Source organism: Haliaeetus leucocephalus, unplaced genomic scaffold (assembly GCF_000737465.1).
Source record: "Haliaeetus leucocephalus isolate CR32 unplaced genomic scaffold, Haliaeetus_leucocephalus-4.0 Scaffold228, whole genome shotgun sequence".
Taxonomy (NCBI): Eukaryota; Metazoa; Chordata; class Aves; order Accipitriformes; family Accipitridae; genus Haliaeetus; species Haliaeetus leucocephalus.
Genome location: NW_010972664.1, coordinates 18,924,219 through 18,943,472, shown reverse-complemented (window position 1 = coordinate 18,943,472; position 19,254 = coordinate 18,924,219). Strand labels below are relative to the sequence as shown.

The window sequence follows — 19,254 nt, the reverse complement described above, 5'->3', positions numbered from 1 at the left end:
GTCCTGGCGGGGCAGAGAGGTGGATGGATGGATGGATGGGTGGATGGATGGATAGGTACCTTCCAGGCTGCGCAGCGAAGCTCAAGGGGAGCGGGAGCTGGCGCGACCCTCTCCCAGGTCCTTCGTCACGCCAGGCCTTGTGCGTCCTCCCGTATACCTGGGTATTGCAGAAGGTCATCCCTTTACCACACCGCACCGCACCACGCCACGCCACGCCACGCCACACCATACCACACCATACCACACCATGCTCATGCCACACCACACCCGGCCATGCCATACCACACTACACCACGCCATACCACACGACACCACACTCATGCTACACCACGCCATACCACACCACACCACACCACGCCATATCACACGACACCACACTCATGCCACACCACACACACAATACCACGCCATACCACACCACACTCATGCCATACCACACCATGCCACGCCATACCACACCACACCATGCCATACCACACGACACCACACTCATGCCACACCACACCACGCCATACCACACTCATGCTACACCACACCATGCCACGCCATACCACACCATGCCACACCACACCAAGCCATACCACACCACACCAAGCCACTCCACACCACACCATACCGCACCTCTATTCCCCCACGCCCCACCAAGCACACAAACCCCAAGCCGTGCACTTACACGTATTAAGGCAGCAGCACCCAGCCCAGGCCAAACACAGCCCTGCGTCAGCTGTGCATCGCGTGCCCCCGTAGGTACCTGTGCCTTTGCTCTGCTGGCATGTGCACCCTAGGAGAGTGGCAAGGAGGGGCGGGTGGTTGCCACGTACGTATGTGTGACATACATGTATGTGTTAGACAAATAGTATTTTAGCCAAACAGTGAAAACGTGATGGCTGGAAACCTTTTGTAGGCAACACACCCTGCCTGGTGTATTCTTGATTATGTGCTGGCCCGAAGGAGTCATGTTTTGGGATTTCTTCACTGCCAATATAGGATGGAAATGGTCCCAAACAGCCTCCCCCAATTATTTGACCGTGAAAGACGTTTTCTCTGAAACATAGGTCAGGTAAGTATAGTAGCTGAAATTGAACTGGTGCCCGAGCTCAGAGGGGGAAATAAGTTCCTGTCACCCAAACAAGGAGTGAAAAACCAATATTGTAGGATTTGTGTGATAAGCCACAGAAGGCGAGCAGGGACTAACTGAAAAAAAGAAGCCATAGATGGAATATAAATTTTCCACACAATTCAGCACATACTTACTTAATAATGAAAGAATAGAATTGGGGCACAAACAGCTGATCTAGTAAGTGATGGGCTACATTAGGAAGAAATCACACAAATGAAAGTGCTACAGAATTTCAGGGGCTCTGGGGACATCCGTGGATTTGCTGCCTTTTAGTCACCACCTAGAGTTTAATACCGACTGTGCTGTCGAGCGAGCCTGTGGCACCCGTGCTCCACCCGGCAGAGAGCGGCTCTTCGCCTGGTAAACTGCAGGGTTTTTTTGGCTCCCCCCACCGTTAGAAAAATAGCTCTTCTTGGTAGTAAGCATGTCTTCTTTCTTCCACCGCAGCATCAGTCCCAACGTATAGACTCATCTCCATCTCCACGCTTCAGCATCTTCCTGCACCCTTCTGTGTAAAACACTACATATACGTGTACCTATACATATATGCGTACATATAAATGTACATATAGGCGTACATCTTTGTGTACATATACATGATGAGCATGCATTTACAAAACCACCTCCCTGCTCCATGATAAAGCAAAGGCTGCCAAGGCTTGGTATTGCAGGGTGAATTTAAAATAGCATCGCTGCCTTTAAAGCCATCCAGAAATGGGAACCCATAAATGAGAGGATGAATGAGAAGATGTCAGGAGTGTTAGCACTTAATATTCCTGCAGCAAGGCTGCACTATTTGTTGCTGCGGCAGAGCACTTCCCCCCTGGCAGAACCCCCCCCGTGCATGCACGCACACACGCATGCAAGTTCGTTTCCCACCCTTACGAAAAAAATCAACCTCCCTGGCACACCCTGCACCCTTACCCCATAGGTGCCGTGCCGCAAGGCCATAAACACAACAGCGAAGCCTTCCTCCACCCCGATTAAGAAATAAATAATTGCGGCGCAGCCCCTGGGAGGGGAGGCATCCGCTGGTCGGGCCCATGTTTTATTGATCGGACCGCTGTGATGAATCAGCCCCTGCGGAGCCGGTGTCTGGCTGCAGACAGGCACTGGCCACCGCACAGAATTACAACGAGCCCTGGCATCCCAGGGCCAGCGCCGGGAAGGTGGCAGAGTGGGGAGATGTGGGGCTGGGGAGGGGGGTACACCGTGCAAAGGTGTGAGCCGTGCCCCCGCTCCGGGCATCCAGCCGGAGGCACGGCGAGGGATGGGATGGGGTCGGCAGCCGGGGCTGAGCCTTCCCGCTTGCTCCGGGCCCTGGTTCTCCAGCCCGGGTGTTGCTTAGGGCGAGCCGCATGCCGATGGAGCGTTGGGCAGGAGGGGAGGATGATGAGGAGCCGGCGGGCAGGAGCCTGGATGGAGGCACACCTGAGCGGGAAGGCGGCTGTGCCCTGCAGCCCCGGTTCCCTGCGGCAGGAGCAGCCCCGGAGCGAAGCGCCGTGTTCCTGTGTTACCCCCGTCTCGCTCAGCCGTGTGTAATCTTGTCCTCTTTTCTCTCCCTTCTCGCACCCTGCAGGACCCGGCACAGGGAGAGTAGACAACGGCTCCATGAGTTTGGCCGTCCCACTGTGGCTGCTGGCAGCGTCCCTGCTCTGCCTACTCAGCAAATGTTAATACAAATCAGAATTAAAAATAATAATAATAATAATAATAATAATTAAAAAAAAAACCCAACACGACAACAACAACAACAACACACAAAACAAAATGCGTTATACAGGAGACAGAGCGAAGAGAGGGGAGAGAGAAAAAAGAGAGGGGGGGAGAGAGAGAGGACTGTTTCTTTCACAACTTTTGTGTGTTCAGGAGTGAAGAGGGGGGAGAGGAAAAATTACAGCAAAGAAGACTCAGCAACATTTAATCCGAAACCTGACAAGCCGGCTGTCAAGTCACCGACCGTCTAGGAGGCAAAACGAAGTGAGGGAGAGAATGGGGCACCAGCAAGGACTGTGTCGCCAGAGGATGCTGCAATGTAAACAATCCAACAAAACCCACAAAGCCAATCGAACAGGAGATCCCTTTTCTTTTCTCTCCTCCTTCCTCTTTCCCATACTCCCTCACCTTCCTTCCTTCCTCCCTCCTCTTTCTTTCTTTTGCAGAAAGAGGTCTTTGCTTCGGTGTCTATAGCCACTTTACTTTTTGGATGCCCTGGGTCATTTTTGTGAGCCGATGCTCAGCCAGTTCATATTTTTGAAAACAACAAAAAAAAAGGGAGAAAAAAAAAAAAAAGCCACAAACCAGAGCGAGCCACCTGAAGCTCTCTGCACACTGGTGTCCTGTGAAGAACCCCTTCCTCTCTTCACTTCACCCTGCGCTCCTGCGCACCCAGCCCTTGCTAAACACCTTCTTTCCTGTCCCCTCCTTCATGCAACATCGTGCAAGCTGGCCTGAACTAAAGCTGTGTCAACTCTACTGAAAACATACTTTCCTTTTCTTTTCTTTTAATCCTCTTCCTCTCCCCCCCTCAATTCGACCAGGTCTCTTTCTCCCGTGTATGCCTGTGTGCGTGCATGCATGCGTGTATGTGTGACTCTTGCTCCGTCTTCTCTCTCTTTCTCTTGCTCTCTGGAAGCATGCAAAAGGAACAGTCCATGTGTACATATGCTCATCCTGCTGTAGATAATGTCCTGCCTTGTAAGTGTGAGACAAGATGCTGAGAGATCACTCAGGCAGAGAAGAGGGGTGAGGAGAGGGGAGCGGCTGCAACACAGGTTCCATGGTGTCCCCTCTCCGGCGTCCTCACTGGCTTTTTGACTCCTGGCCACCTTGCTTGCAAGAGTCAGTCTGCACCCTTGCTTAGCCTTTTTTTCTCTCCCACCTGCAACCTGTCTGGCTCTCAGCCTTCAAGTACCAGCATAGCAGCCCCTGCTACACGTGAGTGCTTGCACACGTGTGCATTTGTCCAAATAAGCAGAGGAAACCAGGACTGGCCTGCAGCACTACAGAGTGCAGAGTGCGGCTGCCCACTCCTCCTGGGGAGGGGAGGCTGGGCCGGTGGGATGTGAGTGATGAGACCTTGGACATCACCGAGCAGCCATTCCTGTAGGTATAGGGTGTGCGTAGGAACGATGCCTCCAACGTGAAAAACCACAACCTGGTCATTCCTAACCATTTTGGTAGTCATGCAAAAATAGAGCCAATACCCTTTTTTGTTGTTGTTCTTTCTGTCCTCACTGTTATAAAAGGAAATGCGTGCTGTGTAAGGGTGAGTGTGTGTGTGTGTGTGTGTGTGTGTGTGTGTGTGTGTGTATTGTACACCACTGCTACTACAAAGCTCACTTTGCAAATTCCACATTTGAAACAGATTAGGTCAGAAAATGTCCAGGACCTGTGAATGTAAGAAAAAAAACAAATGTCAGGTCCAAAATTCTGGGCTTATAAAGAAGGAGCTTAAAGTGGTGCAGCAAAGAAGTAGGCAGCACAGTTCCCCTTGTGCTTCTCTTTTCTCATCTGAAGGGTGCTGGTCTTGCTGCAGGGGGCTATCGCTTGCCATCACCCTTCCCATGGCAGAGTCACATGCAGAGATGCCAACAGGAGATGCTCTAGTGGCTCCCGACTGAGGAGAAAGAGGGGAAGAGAATAGGCTGTCAGAAACAGGGTTAAGAAAATGCTGGGTGGTGGCTGGAAATCACCATGCCAGCAACAGGTCTGCTGCACGAGCCGGAGCCAGCGGTGGGAGAGGGGAAGCCAAGGGTCATACGCTCCAGTGCCAGCAGTGCGTGTGTGTGGACAGGAGCAGTGGGGAGAAGACTCCTGTGTTTCCTGGCCAGTCACGAGCCCTAGCATCCACAGCAGCAAAGATGACAAAACACAGGGTTTGTCAAGTAGCCACTGGGTCTTTTAGTGGGAGGGATGCGCAGGGAGGAACTTGAGTTAACCCACACAAGTCGAGTGACCATTCCACACCCGTACAGTGTTTTACAGGCACCGTTGAGCTGTCAAGCACCAGCAAGCTTGCTTTTCTCTCTTTGCCCTGTGAATTGGAGCAGTAGCAGCAAGCTTGGCAGCCACGCTCGCATGCTCTTGAAGGCAAGGGGGAAACAGCTTGGGCTTGCAGCCCTGCGGCGCGCGGGAGGGGATACCCACCAGGCAGTCCCCCTCCGGGAAGGAAAGTGGGAATTGCCATCCGTGAGCCTGTCCCCATCTTTGCAGAGCTAGGGCACGCTCCACCAAGGCCTCTCCCTGCCGCTCAGCGCGGTGCTTTCACCTTGCACTGCGGCACTGCCGGCCCCCGTCTCCTCTCTGCTGAGCTCAGCTGTTTCGGGCAGCAGCAGGCAGGCAAGGGCTCCTCACAGGCAGCCAGAATGAGCGAGGAAATATTAGAGAGAGAGGCAAGAGGCTGACGTTCGGGTGATGGCAGACTTGCTGTAGATCTGCTGTGGATTTGGAGGGTGGTAAATTATGCTCCCCCTGCTCCTCCAGGTCCCAAAACCATACGTGGGGGGTGTTTGTGCCTTGGTGCAAGAGGGCAGAGCTGGGCAACTGGTGCCTGAAATCCGCCCAAGGCATTCAGGGACAGGTCCCCCCTTCTGAGATAGGGCGGTCTTTGAAGGGACTTGTGCATCTCCTTTGGAAACTGCTGTGCTGTGGCCCAGGAAAAAAAGTGCCCTGTATCCTTCAGAGCATTCAGACACCCCAGTCCTCGTGCCTACCTCTCCAGAGGGTTGTGTCATTCGGTGTCTTAGTTACACAACTCCAGATTTCCTGCTGCAATGGGGCTTTTCATCCCCTGGTACAGCTGCGAGCTGATGCTGGTCCCAGGAGCTGGGGCTTGGAGCTGCACCGTCTCCAGCACACTGGCATGAGGGAAAGCACTGCATCACCGGCATTTCTCATTCTCAGGGCTGTACCTATGTCTGGATTTATTGTCGCAGGCTTGTTGTGAGAAGGTGGGCAGCCTGCAGTGACTTGCCGGCACAGGCTGTTCCTAAGGGCTGGGTCAAGCCCACCATTTTTTCTTTAGTTTGAGGCTTCCCTTTGATGTCAACCTGGTTGCTGTTGTAAGGTCTGTCGTGCGTGTTGTCCTCTGCATGTGTTTTTGTCGCTGTGGGGTCACTCCTAGGCACTGGTTGCGCACACATCAGAGTCCTATGGTGTGGTGGTGGTCACAAGTCCTGGCACCTCGTTGTCTCACATCTTTCTTGGTTTGAAGTTTTGAGGGGATATTTTTGTAGATGTCAAGGCACAGAGGCTTATGTTTAAAGGGAAATATACTACTAAAAACAGGACACCCGTTTTTTGAAGCCATCTGCCTATATCAGCTAGACAAAACAGCCACAACCCCGGTGCTGGGTTCTGGTCTTGCCTGCAGGACCCGGGCAGATCCGCGCCTCTTTTGCGTGGCTGTGAAACAGGGTTAAAGCCAGTTATTTGCAGACCTGTCTGAGAAAAGCCACAAATACCAAGTATGCCTGTTATCTGCAGCAGTGCTGGGAGTCCCACTCCTGTCAATGTCTGTTCCTAGCAGGGCTGGGGGAGTTGTGGGTAGGCTGGAGCTTGATTTACTCCGAGAAGCTAATCCTGCAAGCTGCCGTGTGCGTCACGGGATGCTGTGAACATCCCCCTGTTTCCTCCTGAACTTGAGCAGGGATCGCTCAAAGCATCTGTCGAGAGGAGAGCCTGGATGAACATAGGAAACACGGGCAAAGTCAAACAATTTTCTCCATTCTCTTTCACCCCTCTGCCCTTTGACAGAGAAGTTGCAAGGGGTTTTTCTCATGTCTCAGGCCCTTTTCTCTGAAGCTGTTTCTCCTCCTCACCTCTACTCCGTGTTCATGTTGCTATCTTCCCCATCCCCTCCCAAAAAGCTGCGCTCTTGCTTCCTGCTGCCTCTCAGCTGGTTGGGGACTGGGAGAGATGGGAGTTTGGAATGGGACACCAGTTCCTTGAGCTCGTCAGTGTAATTGTGTTTGATTGATGGAGATTTAACAGTTAGTGTTATAAAAAGAAACAAACAAAATGGAAAAAAAAAAAAAGAAAAAGAAAAAAATTGTATTTCTTCTACTGGTTTGTAAATATTACAAGAGTTACATGAGATGTCTGGTAATGTCCAAGCAGAGGAACAAAGACTTAGATTTAATATATGGCCCCATACTTGCTAGCAGATTTCTAACCCTTTTCAGATGACCGAGAGGAGGGGTGAAGGCAAGTCTTTCTGAAAGGAACTGGACAGGGGAAATGCAGCCACCCCGAGCCACATGAACTCCATGCATGACTGTAGCGTGTTGCTTGGAGCGTGTGTCTGGTCAGATGGAAAAACGAAGCAGACGCCTGTCTCTGAACGGCTGGGAAGGGCGACGTGGGACGCTCCAGCCGACACCTGTATCTTGGCAGTTGTGTTCATTTTTGTTTGTTTGCAGCCCCGCAGCTCGTGGGTATGTTGCTCAGTGATGCAGTCCCCTCCTCCCCCCTTCCCGCTTTCTTCACCAGTGAAGTTGTGTCGCCCCATGCTAGCACCAAGTGCATGTTAACGTGCCATTCATGAAGATTTCATTGGTGACATGCATTGTGTCGAGAGTTAGTCTTTGTCTGCACACCTTTCTCACGCCACTGACTGTTCACCGCTTGGGCAGATCTCTCGTGTACTGCTGCTTGCCCCACTTTTGGTCAAAGTATAGCCAAGCCCCACCAGCTCTTCTTAGCTCCAGGTGCATCCAGACCATGCCCCCAAGCCACCTGTCTGAGCAACCCCATTTTGAAAGTCCAAGCTCAACAGCATGGACAAAGTCGCCGTCAATAGCCACATGGTCTCCAGGCTGAGTGGAAGCTGCACATCTGGAAGGAATTTGGGGGAGTAAACAGCAAGTCCTGATGATTCAAGAGCATTTGGGGAAGAGGATCTGGGAAGTCAGAGGAGCTACTTTAGAGTCCTTCACAGCCTCGTCACCAGGTGATGTTTCAGCTCAATCTTTGTGCAGTGCTCTACCACTTCGCCCCTCTCTGATGAGGGAATCTATGGGCAAGAAGAGAAACAGCTCTTCTCCTCCCAACCCCTCTCGCACCTCTGCTTCCTCTCCTCCAAGCACACTGACCCACAGCCCAAATCATCATGGTGCTTGATGTGATGTAGCAACTGACACCAAGGATGGCTAACCAAGACAGTCCTACGGAGGAGATGCTGGGGGGGGGATGAGCAGTTCTCTCTCTCTCTCTCTCCTGATGGTGCACAATCTTACTGCTTCTCTGACTTGAGTACACAAAACTCCTTGAGTTAGGGATGCCAGGAGCAAACTGTCCCATGGAAGGAGCAGAACCTTAGGCAGGGAAATGATGGAGAAACTGGATGGTCATTGCCAAGATGTGATGCCGGTGGAAATGGGTAGGGATGAGTGCTGTCCATCATCCATGCGCAGAACTCCCAGGTTCACCAGCGAGAAGACTGTGGCCTCTCAACACTAGTCTTAGAGCGGCTTCATTTCCAGTGGGATGCCCAGAAGATTTTTTTTTTTTTTTTTAACTGCATGACTCCTGCTGACTAAGAGCTGTGTCACACCATTAAAACCTTTCTCTTTTCCTTCTTGTAACTTGCTAGAACAATGTTCGGGCAGCTCCTACAGTCCCCCAAATTTTGCTTGATGGTTGGCTCCTATTAGGGCAATATGTGGTGTTTGCTTGTTGATTCACTTGCCGTAACAGGAAAGCAGACGTCAGCTTGGTGAGGATATGTTGGTATGATCCTCTGTATCTCTGTGTCTTGGAGCGATGTGTGTGTGAGGCAAGGAGATCAGCCAAGGCAGGGTTTGGGAAAAGAGGAGCAGCTCTCCTAATGAGTCCAGACAAGTGGCAAGCAAAGGGTCCTTCATTTATTGCAGGCTCAGGTTGGCTGGTGCCACAGTGACTCAGCCTGCCCTGCAAACCTTGTAGAAGTGCCCAGAGAGCGGAGGAGGAAGGGGCAGTGCAGGTCAGGAGGACATGACTGCAGCACAGGTGGTCGGGCGGCATGCACGGCAGGGCTCCTTGGGCAGCACAGAGATCACAGCCAGAAGGGCCGTTCCCAGGGAGGGCAGGACCTTCCTTCCCTGCCTGTGCTCCCAGTGCATCAGGCGCTTGTCCCCCGGGGCGTGCACACCACGCTGCGACAGGTTTCCCTGAGCCATGCAGTCTGAGACCGTGGTGGATCCAGCCGTGCCCTGGGAACAAGCGTGTGGATGTTTCTGTACATAACAGACGGGCCACAGATGGAGACGAGGAGCAAGACCGCCTAGGAGCCAGCCAGTGGGGAGAACGCCTCCCAGGTGAGGCTGTCCTTCTCCGAAATGATGACATTTTGCTCCCCATTTCGGCCACGCACAGGCACACGCGCGCACCCCTGCAACCTCTACCGCACCCATGCTAGAGCAGTCCTCACGGCTACCATACGGGCGCTCTCCTTTCCCACGCCGTCCATCACACACGCGGCCAGACACGCGCTCCTCCACTTGCTCCCGGCGATGGCTCTGTCTGCCCACGCTGCTGCGTGGTGACCTCCCGAGGAAACCAGGAGAAAGCACGCGTGCGTCTGCGCGTGCGGGGGGCACACGTGTGTGCCAGGAAAGGGAGGAGAGGGGCAAAGAGCAAGAACCTGCCTCTGCGGTGCCACCGTCGCCTCCCAAAATCTTTCAGCTTTCCCAGCTGGAGCCAAGTTTCATCCTCTAGACCTTGAGAATGAAGGCCAGTCCCTTCTTCTTGCTACACGGTGGGGTGGTTAGAACTCTCCTCATTAACAGTGTTATATACATATAAATATATATATATATCTATATCTTTATATATATTTTTCCCCAGCACTGTAGACATGAGCTGAAATTCTCTTTAATGAAACGAGAAAACGGCCATTTTATTTTTTGCCATTGGTTTGTTTTTGGAACTAGCTCTGTGAAAGAAAATTTTAAAAGCGCAAGTGTGTGTGTAAAAGAACCGATCAAAGAAACAAAACAACCCAACAAATGAATGAACAAAACCCAGTAATGGAAAAAAAAAAAAAAAAAGAAGCTTTTTATTTTTTCTTTTCTCAATGTATTTAACTTCTGTTATCTCGTTTCTGTTTCTTTACATGTATGAATGCTCTGCTCTTCTGTGATCTTAAAAAAATACAAAAAAATACAAAAATTAAATAAACGTGAAAAGGAAGTAATGTTTCTTTATTTCCCCTCCCTTCCTTGCATACCTGGGCTTGTCTCCTCTCTGATCGTGTCTAGCGATGACTTCCCATCCCAGCCAGGGGATGTGGGGCAAGGGGGTGCAGGGCAGGGGCCAGTGGCTTGGGGCTGAGGGTGCTGGCTCCCCCCAGCAGACTGGGCCCTGGGGTGCAGTGCCTGGGGGTGAAGGGAGCGGGCTGGGTGTAAATAGGTACAAATTGGGACTGCCATGAGGAGTGAAGAGGAATGGAGGCTGTCTGCAACTGGGTGGTGTGGGCGAAACTGCAGTGCCAAGTCCTGAAGCCAGTGCTTGCCTTCCACTCTTGCACATAATCACATTTTTTTTAAAGTAAATAGCGTAAGTGTGTGTGTGTGTGTGCAGGTACAGGTCAGGATCAGGATTGCAGTCCCAGGAAGGGAAGAGCAAGGAAGCAGATGGAAGGGATGGGCTGAGGCTGAGCAGCACAGGCGAGCACAAGAGAGGGGCACCAAAAGATGGAGCACGATGGTGGAGACGGAAGAGGAGGCCAGTAAGACAGGAGGCAGAAAATGCTGGCCAAGAAAACAGAGCAGGACACAGCACCGGAGAAGCCAGGTCTTATGTTAAGGAGGGAGAGGGGAGCCAGGCGAATGGAGAAGGCCTGGGGCTTGGAGTGAGGGCAGCCAGGACAAGGGGGAGAGGGGCAGGAGTCACGTACCATGGGCACAAGCAAGCATGAAAAGTATAGGTTAGAAGAAAGAGAGCAGAAGGGAAGGGGCAGCAGAGTAGCCAGGGCAAATCTACAAGAAAACACAGCCAAAGGGGTGAGGAAACCAAGAAGCAAGATCCAGGGATTCTGGTGAAAGGAGAAAGCAGCACCTGGGACATCTCAGCATGGTAAGTATGAGGGATGGAGAGCCCAGGACATGTACAGCCAAATCACTCCGATGGCGGGATCTGTCCAACACATAAATGCTACTTGGATGTCACAGCCTTGCAGCACCTGCCTTGTCCTATATAATATAATACAATACAATACAATACAATACAGGGAGAATCTGTATTTCCTGGCCGGCCCTGGGGACACAGCTAAATGTGCTACTGCCAAGGCAGTGGTCCGGCTGGGATCCAGGTCCCGGCTGTGCAGCAGGGCTGGGGCAGCCCAGGGTTGCAGCCCAGGGGAAATGGAGCAGCGTGTGCCCAAGCCTGGGGAAAGGCAACCCCAACGCCGGAGCAGCAGCACGAGGATACACACGGCCAGGCTCAGCTCGCGCTGCGGGAGAGCCTGGCTGCAGCTCTGAGAGCAAGGTCTCGTCCTCGCACGCTGCTGGAGAGGGAAAACCCAGGGCTGCTTATTTCTGGGTCTGCTCTGCACAGCATCTGTGTGGTGCCTTCATTGCCTCCGTTGCACCTTCCACCTTCTCCTCTGCAGCCTATTTATTTCCAGTTTGCTGGGGCAGAGACTGGAGACCTATGTACAAAACAGGGGTATATTCTACGGAAAGGCTTATCTAATTTTGTTTCTGGAATATAACACATAGGACAATGAAAGCCTCGTTTTCAGTAGAGTACAGACTTGTTTCTTAAATTGCATGAAATTAAATAAAACCTGCTGTCAGAAGCTCAGCACAAACAGCATGCTAAGCAGCGGTATGTCAGTAAGCACTAGGTGTAAGCAGGACTGTGAACGTGAACATGGCTAGCTCTTACCACAACTTTGCTACTCGAGACTGAGAAGAAGCGATGGATTATGAACCCTCCTCCATTGCCGTCATCCTCTTCCACGGCACTGGGAGAGCTGGGGGGTTGTGGGGCGGGGGGGGCAAAGGCAAAACTGGTGGGGGGAGCCCCAGGCTGGGGTACCAGTGTGCTGGGTGGATATGAAGGTCAGCGCTGAGCGTTATTGCCCAGTCGCTGAGGTGGAAACAAGCCACGCTTCTGGTGCTGTACGTGGCTGTCACCAGTCCTACCAGGGCTCCACCTCAATGTCTGCTCTGAACACCCCTGGAAAAGCTGTCTGTGCCTTTTCACCTCCACCACCTTAAAGCTGAGGCTAAGAAGAAGAAGACAAGCAAAACCCTGGCAAGCACAACCTCCCTTTTCATTAACATTTTAAATGGTTATTTTTAATGGTACATTTAACTAACACTAACTTATCCATGGGAAGAGAATTTGGCTGTTAACACTGGCATCTGCTTAACAAACTGAAGCTTTGCATTTGGTGAGGCGTGAGCATAACACCAATAGTATTACTTGCTAACAGCAGACTCATTAGCATTAATTGCTGCGTTTACTACCACAAAGAGCTTTCTGTATCTGTAACAGCAGTTATTAGATGTACCCCGTTCTCACTGGAAAAGGTACATAGGATATTAGTAGCGGTGATGCAGACCTACCGGTAAATGAGGATCTAAATTCTTGGCACTTACCATAACTCAAAACTTCCAGAAGAGTAAGAAGAGTGATGAGATGTTCCGGGCACCGTGTTCTTCATCTTTCCTCACTGGAGAACTATGTTCAAACATGGCTAAATTGCAATTGGAAATGAGTTTAAGGGTTATGGTGCTCAAAGGCCACAGGAAAATGTGTCCATAAAAATATCTTGCAATTCAGCCAAGACTGGCTTTTGCTGTCCAAGGCAGGCATTGGCAGAACAGGCAAAGAGCTGGGTTTAGAGAGATAAACTGCAATGGATAAAACACCTGATCAGATTTGCCACAGCTGTGCACTGGTTGGCACCACTAAGATTGACAGGACTTGCCACTTGTGCCCATCAGCAGCTGGAATCCCAAGGCAGTGTATTTGTCTTAAAGACACCATATTTTGATGCTTGGGATGTGAAATACAGATTTTTTTTTCATAAGCTTTCTCAAAATGTGACACTTCAGGCTGGGTTATAAATCAGGATGCAGATGTCACAATTTATCACAAAATCCAGACCAAAGCACCCCAGAAGCATGGGGGCATCTTTGAGTGGCTGTGACATGGGATACCTGTGAGAGCTGGAAATTGTAATGACTTGCTTCCAGAGAGATACTGGTACCTAGCACCTTGTTACTGGTCTGTCGTCTGTGTTACGAACTCTGTCCCCACATGGCAGGTGTGCTGCCTGTAAAAACTTGGGAACACGCTGGAGAGTATGACCTCTGCACAATGCTTTCTGATGATTAATACTTTCATAGTATATGGTTTGTAGAACATTTACTACTTCCTCTTCAAAAATGCTGCCTTTCCAGTTTAGCTTAAAAATGGTGCAATGACCAGGAAGCTAGAGGAATTAATGTTTGAACCATTTTTCATGGAAAGGAAAGTGCTAATTGAAATGAGGAATAGAGTGGTCATACGTTCCAATAAACTTGGTGATAAATCTGATTCTAGGTCTTTTAAAAAAAAATCCAACTAAAATGCAAAACACTGGGCAGGAATAACGCTACTCTGCCAGATGAGAGCTGCTCCAAAACCATTACAGGGCTGGAGGGCAGCAAGGCACCCTTTAGGCTTGGTTTAGAAATCACACCTCTGCGTTGGTCTGCTATTGCCCCTTCCTTGGGTGCTGATTTTTTTATCTAGCTCTCAGCCTGGGACTTGAGGGTTGCAGTCCCCTGATGCCTGTGGTGACAGGCTGCAGGACTAGCAATGGGAGAGTTTGTGGAAGTCACTGGTAGAAGTGGACAGTCCCACCTTCTTCTGCCAGCTCAACACACAGACCTGGGTTTTCCATCTCTTGGAGCCCAGACTCCAAGACTGTTTCTTTAGCTTGCAACCTGTTTTGCAACCCATCCTCCCAGCTGAAAAAAATCACTCCAGGGCCTGAGCCCCTCGAGGATGCTGCCCAGACAGAGGGGCAGTGGGGATGCACAAGGCACTTGACACGAGTGAGGGAATCCAGCAGAGCTTCAGTCCCTCACAGTGCACCTGGCTTCCAGTCCTGGCCCTGCATTCAGCCCTGTGTGATCACAGGTAGCTCTAATAGTCGTGCAGGCTTGTTTCCTGTAGATACCTGAATTGCGTTGGGTTTTATTTTTGCCCTGCAGTTCTGTTGGGTTCCCCTCCCAGCACTGAAGCCGTGCACTTTGTCTAGCATTGAAATTTTCATGGGGAATAATGGTCTAATCCCCACTGCAGGCAAGTGGCAGAGTCAGGATTCAAAGATGCGTGCCGTTATGAGAGAAGTTATTTTGCTTTCAGGCTGAGGGATATGGCAGCACAGAAAGCAAGGACCTTGCACCAAAGACTCTGCAGGGGTACTCCTTGCCACCCATCCCTCCCCATTCCCTGGGCAAGTGAACACGTGGCAAGCAAGCAAGCTGAAACGGCCGCGGGGAGAAGCTCTGACTCCAGCAGGTCTTCCCCCATCCCCTCCCACCCAGCCATACGCCATCTCCGAACCCTCGTTCTCTCATTGTCATGTAGGGGCAGAGGAACCACCAAGGATCCTGGCAGAGAAGCAGGAGGTCCTCTTCAAGGCTGACGGTGGGAACACTGCTTCCACCTGGCTGTTTGGCAGCCAGCACCCTTCCAATGCCATCCAGCAGGCAGCACACGAAGAGCTCCTAGAGGTGCCAGAGCCTGCCACGAGTAACAGCAAAGGCCAGGTCATACAAGGCGGCAGCTGGGTCTCTGGATATAAAAGGGTGGCACAACTATCATTACTGGAGGAGCTCTGCCTCAGGGACATACTGCTCACTTAAAGTGGCTTCAGTTGGCACAAGTCGTGGAAAACGCATTCGGTCAGAGCACCCATGAGCTGATGGCAAGCTTGAAATAAGGCTGTGCATCCTCTCTGCAATATGGTTTGGGAAGCCTTCTCAAATAAAGGCTGCCGTGCCTGCCTATGGGTCCGTCACCCATTTGTAGAGTGGCCTGAGAACTTCTCCAGCTGTGGAGAACCTCTCCCAGATCATCTCGCTGGCTGCTGACCTTACTGGTTTGCTTGGCAGAGCCAATACAACCCCCCTCCCAAACCAGTGCTTGTGTGTTGTCTGCCTTGTGAAGGAAGGGCTGCGCTCACCGTGTCTTTCCATGAATGTTGCTTTACCCAGCCTGAGGTCTTCCTTCCACCACAGAGCCTTGCACACACCTTCAGCACAGCCTCCTGCCACCGATCAAAGCTCTCCTCCACGGCACAGAAACTAAAAGACGTCCAGAGGTTCGTTGCTGAAGGCATCTGCTAGTGAGAGCACCTCTAGTACCCCAACACGGCTGAGGCAGAGCAGGGAGCAGTGCTGCTGTTTCCATCCATGGCACACGGTGGGAACGAGCACGGTACCATGATCTTGAAGCAAGTTGCTCTTGCTGGTAGTGGTGCATTGCTCTTCTGCAAGGTTTTTTTTCCGGGGCGGCGGTTGGCACAGTAGAGCTGTTGACAGGCATCAGGGCAAGCCTCCCACGCTGCAGGATGGGGTTCCAGCTGACACAGCCCCGGTACCCATCAGCATAAGCCGCGCTGTGTGCTCTGTTAGCAGGACAGAAATGTGATCGTATGCCTGAGCCCAGTCAGGCCTTTTCCTGCCAAGTGATCTGGCAGCAAGCGGCTGCGGGAGGAACGGCTGCGAAGCGTGGCCTTGGGCTGCTGTCTCCTTGAGGGTGATGTGGAGGGGCATCTCTCTAGGGAGCTGCACCTCTTGGTGTGCTTAGGGACCCAAAGGCTGTGGAGAAGACACGGGAATTTGTGCCGCTGGCTGCGGAGAAGGATTTACTTCCCCGGGGGGGGCACAAATGAGCGTGTCTTTGTAAGGGGCCAGCAGCTGAGAGCCTGCTCCTGGCTCCAAGTGAACCCTGAACCAGCGTGAGGGCAAGGACCACAAGCTCAGAGGGCATTTGCAACGCTGTCCGAAACCTTCCTGCTCTGCTCTTGTTACCCCGTTAGCTAATTGAAATGGAAATAAGGAAAGAGACCAAACATCTCTGGGAAGGGGCTGTAACACTTGCAAATAAAGGTTTGCGACTGCTCTAAAGCACCTCCCTGGCCCCCTGCCCCAGGCAGCGGAGGGACAGGGCATCCTGAGGCAGCCAGGTCAGACTAACAGGAGCCGATTGCAACTGAGTGATAGCAGAGTTAACAAACCAAGAGGCACTAAGGAGAGTGACTGAAGAAAGGGAAAAAAAAGACAATGGAGGCACTTTGTACCTCTAATGATGGCTGCGATGCGGCAAATGAGGGAAAATTAGCACCAGACAGACAAATGGAAACTCATTTCAAGAGGCACTGAGTGAGACAAAATTGCAATGAGAAGCTCAGGAGATTAACTTGGTAGCAATGAAACTTTATCTCCCAAGGAATTCAGTGCTCCTGCACACTCCCTTGCTCTCTCTCTGTATCCTCAGAGCTCTCCCTCCCTGCCCTTTAGTGATCCCCTTGCTCTTATATAAATACTAGAACTGACAAAACATTTATTCAGAGCAGGAGGGTGAATTTGCTTTGATGCTATCCTCCCTCCCACTTTTTTAAATTTGTACCTGCAACAAACAATTTCTGTCTGCAGCGAAGGTGAACGGGAGTAGGAAGTCATCACTACTCCGGCGGCCAAAAACTGACATTTTGCTCAGCTTCACACGACAGTCTGAGAAACTGGGGTGGCCCTATCACAGTTAGGGTCAGGGAGGTTTTGGCTTGGGACACAAGGACAGCAGCTGTCTAAGATGGTTTTTGCTTGCATACCAGAGGGAATAGTCCCCTTCCTCAGCCAGCTGGGCAATTTCACTCAATGAACTGCTGAACTCTGTCCCTGTCCACCACCAAAACACTGGCAACACCGTTGTGTTCTCCCGCTCTGTGTCTGTGACATGTGGTTGGTTTTTAGCCTTGTACCCTCTTGCCCTAACAGACATGAGCTTGTCAAAGGTGGGAAGAGGCACGTGTCGTGGGGAGGGAGCCCGTGCACCGCTCCGTGCGTCCTTCTGCACCTGGTGCCCGCTCCAGGGTCACCCGTGACCGAGGACCAAAGCTTGACAGCCCGGCCTGGGTCTGTGCCTTCAGCCAGTCAAAGCAATGCAGTAATTTAGGGATTGGGAAGCCTACAGCATGGGACTGTGCTGGGACTCTTGCTGTGGTAGCAGTTTCTGTCCAATGCTTACAAACAGTAGGGATTCATACCAGAGATAGACTAGTAGCTGCCTAAAGTCCTTATTGGCACCTCCTGAGGTAACTGTGCCAGACCTGACTCATTGCACTGGCTTTAGCTTCGCTTCAAAAGGATGGCACCAGCTTGGTGTGAGAGGTTACTCGGTGGAGAATCAGGCATGAGGGGGGTTGGGGTTTTTTTCCATATACGCTTGTTACCAATGCTTGTGGATAACTCCAAGAGAAACACCATGATGGCACTATTTTTTGCTCACCCAACAGCTCTGTCACCTGAAAAGATTACTGTGATTACTGTGCAATTTTGGTTCTAGGAGCAGACACCTCCTCTAAGAGCCAGATACCCATGTGGTGAAAATCAGCATTGATATACTGACACCAATGAGTCCGCTGTGCTGGCTAGCAAGCTCCTCTCCTACATCTGAGTTATTATACATAGAACCTATCAAACAGGAGGGAGTCACCCATATCATACAGTGATGGGACTCTGTGCTTGACAGGTGCCACAAAGGACAGGTATAACGTGTGGCATCTACACTGGAGCCTTGAAGTCATGCTGTCCCATAAAGGCAATCTTGCCCTAGAAATTTAATTCACGGGACAGCCGTTTGGCTGGGCTGCGCTTTGTACAGGAGACGTAGCCCTTGAGAAGAGCTACCTGGGCTGTGATTGCTCGGTCCGCACCCTGCGCCTGCAGCAGGACCCCTGGCGCTGGGCTCACTGGTCCAGCTGATGCTGGTTGCACGTCTACATCCCTCCAGCGCCAACAAATGACCATAGGCTAACCCATCAGAGGCCGAGCGGGACAGAATGGCAGAGGCTGAGTCTCACCCAGGGGCTGGAGCGTGCTGGCAGGTACCAGGCTGCTCTTACCAGGCTGCTCTAATAATTTCCTTGTAATAAGCAAATTAGCTAAAATCGAAGCCAGTCTCCAGACACTTTATGAACAGATAAAAGAAGTATGGCTACCTAGGGAAGCGTTTGATGGGTGCTCAGCTCCCTTGTTTTCAACTCTTATTCTCTTGCTTCTCTATTATTCAAATCTCCTTTCCACCTTTATTGGCATTAGGTAGTTAATTTCCTTGCAGGGTTAGTGTTTGTCTCTTCCATTTCTGTTTCTAGTGCATGATTTTGTTGAGCAAGCACGAACCATTTGGCCCCCATTGATTATTTATGAAGGTGGAAACCTTTTATCTCAGCTGCTTAGTAACTTAACAGTGGTGTAGAAAGAGGCTGTCTATAAGTAGCTGCACGTCTTGCAGGAGCTGGGAGACAGGGAAGGAGGTTGAGGTGCAGCAGTATCTGATAGGAAGGGAGTAGAGAAGGGAGACAAATCAGGCTGAACTCACTGTAAAGGGTGATTTATCTATTATGCCACCGGAAAGCAGGGGTAAAGTGATACTCTTGGGATTTGATAGAGCTTTGCATTCACCTTGCAGAGGTGCTAAGAAAATATCAGTAAAGCGTGAGGCCCGTTATTATAATTTCCAAGAAGGAGGGATGAAATTTTCAGGAATGAGTGCAACAAGAACACCGCACCTCTGCTTGCGATGGGCTGGAAGCTCATCCCTCCCGGTGCGCAGGCAGATGCTCCGCAGTTGCCTGGGTGCCGGCTGTACAGCCTGACTCTAGGAGCGAGGGCAGAGCCGAAGAGAACAAAGGATTTCTAGTTCAAGCCAGGCTTAGTGGGAGAGGCGTTGCAACCCTCCGGTGAGACTGCATACCGTGATTTCTGCAAAACCAGGCAAGTCACGCACTTGTAATGGGTCACTGGGACCTGCTCAGGTGGAAACAGAAAATGAGTTTCCCTCCCCAGCCCCCGCCCTTTCCTAGCCCAGCCTTTTGTGTTTTCTCTCTTTTCGTTGCCTCTCTGCTCACATTGCCCTCTACTAGT

General features: G+C 51.3%; 1 protein-coding gene across 5 annotated transcripts in view; it reads left to right on the top strand.

The window, feature by feature from the left end:
* Window positions 1-3,383, top strand: part of LSAMP (limbic system-associated membrane protein) — a 1,004,442-nt gene extending 1,001,059 nt beyond the window's left edge. For all 5 annotated transcript variants that reach the window (XM_010567434.1, XM_010567433.1, XM_010567431.1 and 2 more), the window contains one exon: window positions 2,700-3,383. In XM_010567434.1, the coding sequence (XP_010565736.1) occupies window positions 2,700-2,797 (98 nt within the window). In that variant the 3' untranslated portion in view covers window positions 2,798-3,383. The remainder of the gene's footprint in view (window positions 1-2,699) is intronic.
* The last annotated feature ends 15,871 nt before the right edge of the window (window positions 3,384-19,254 follow it).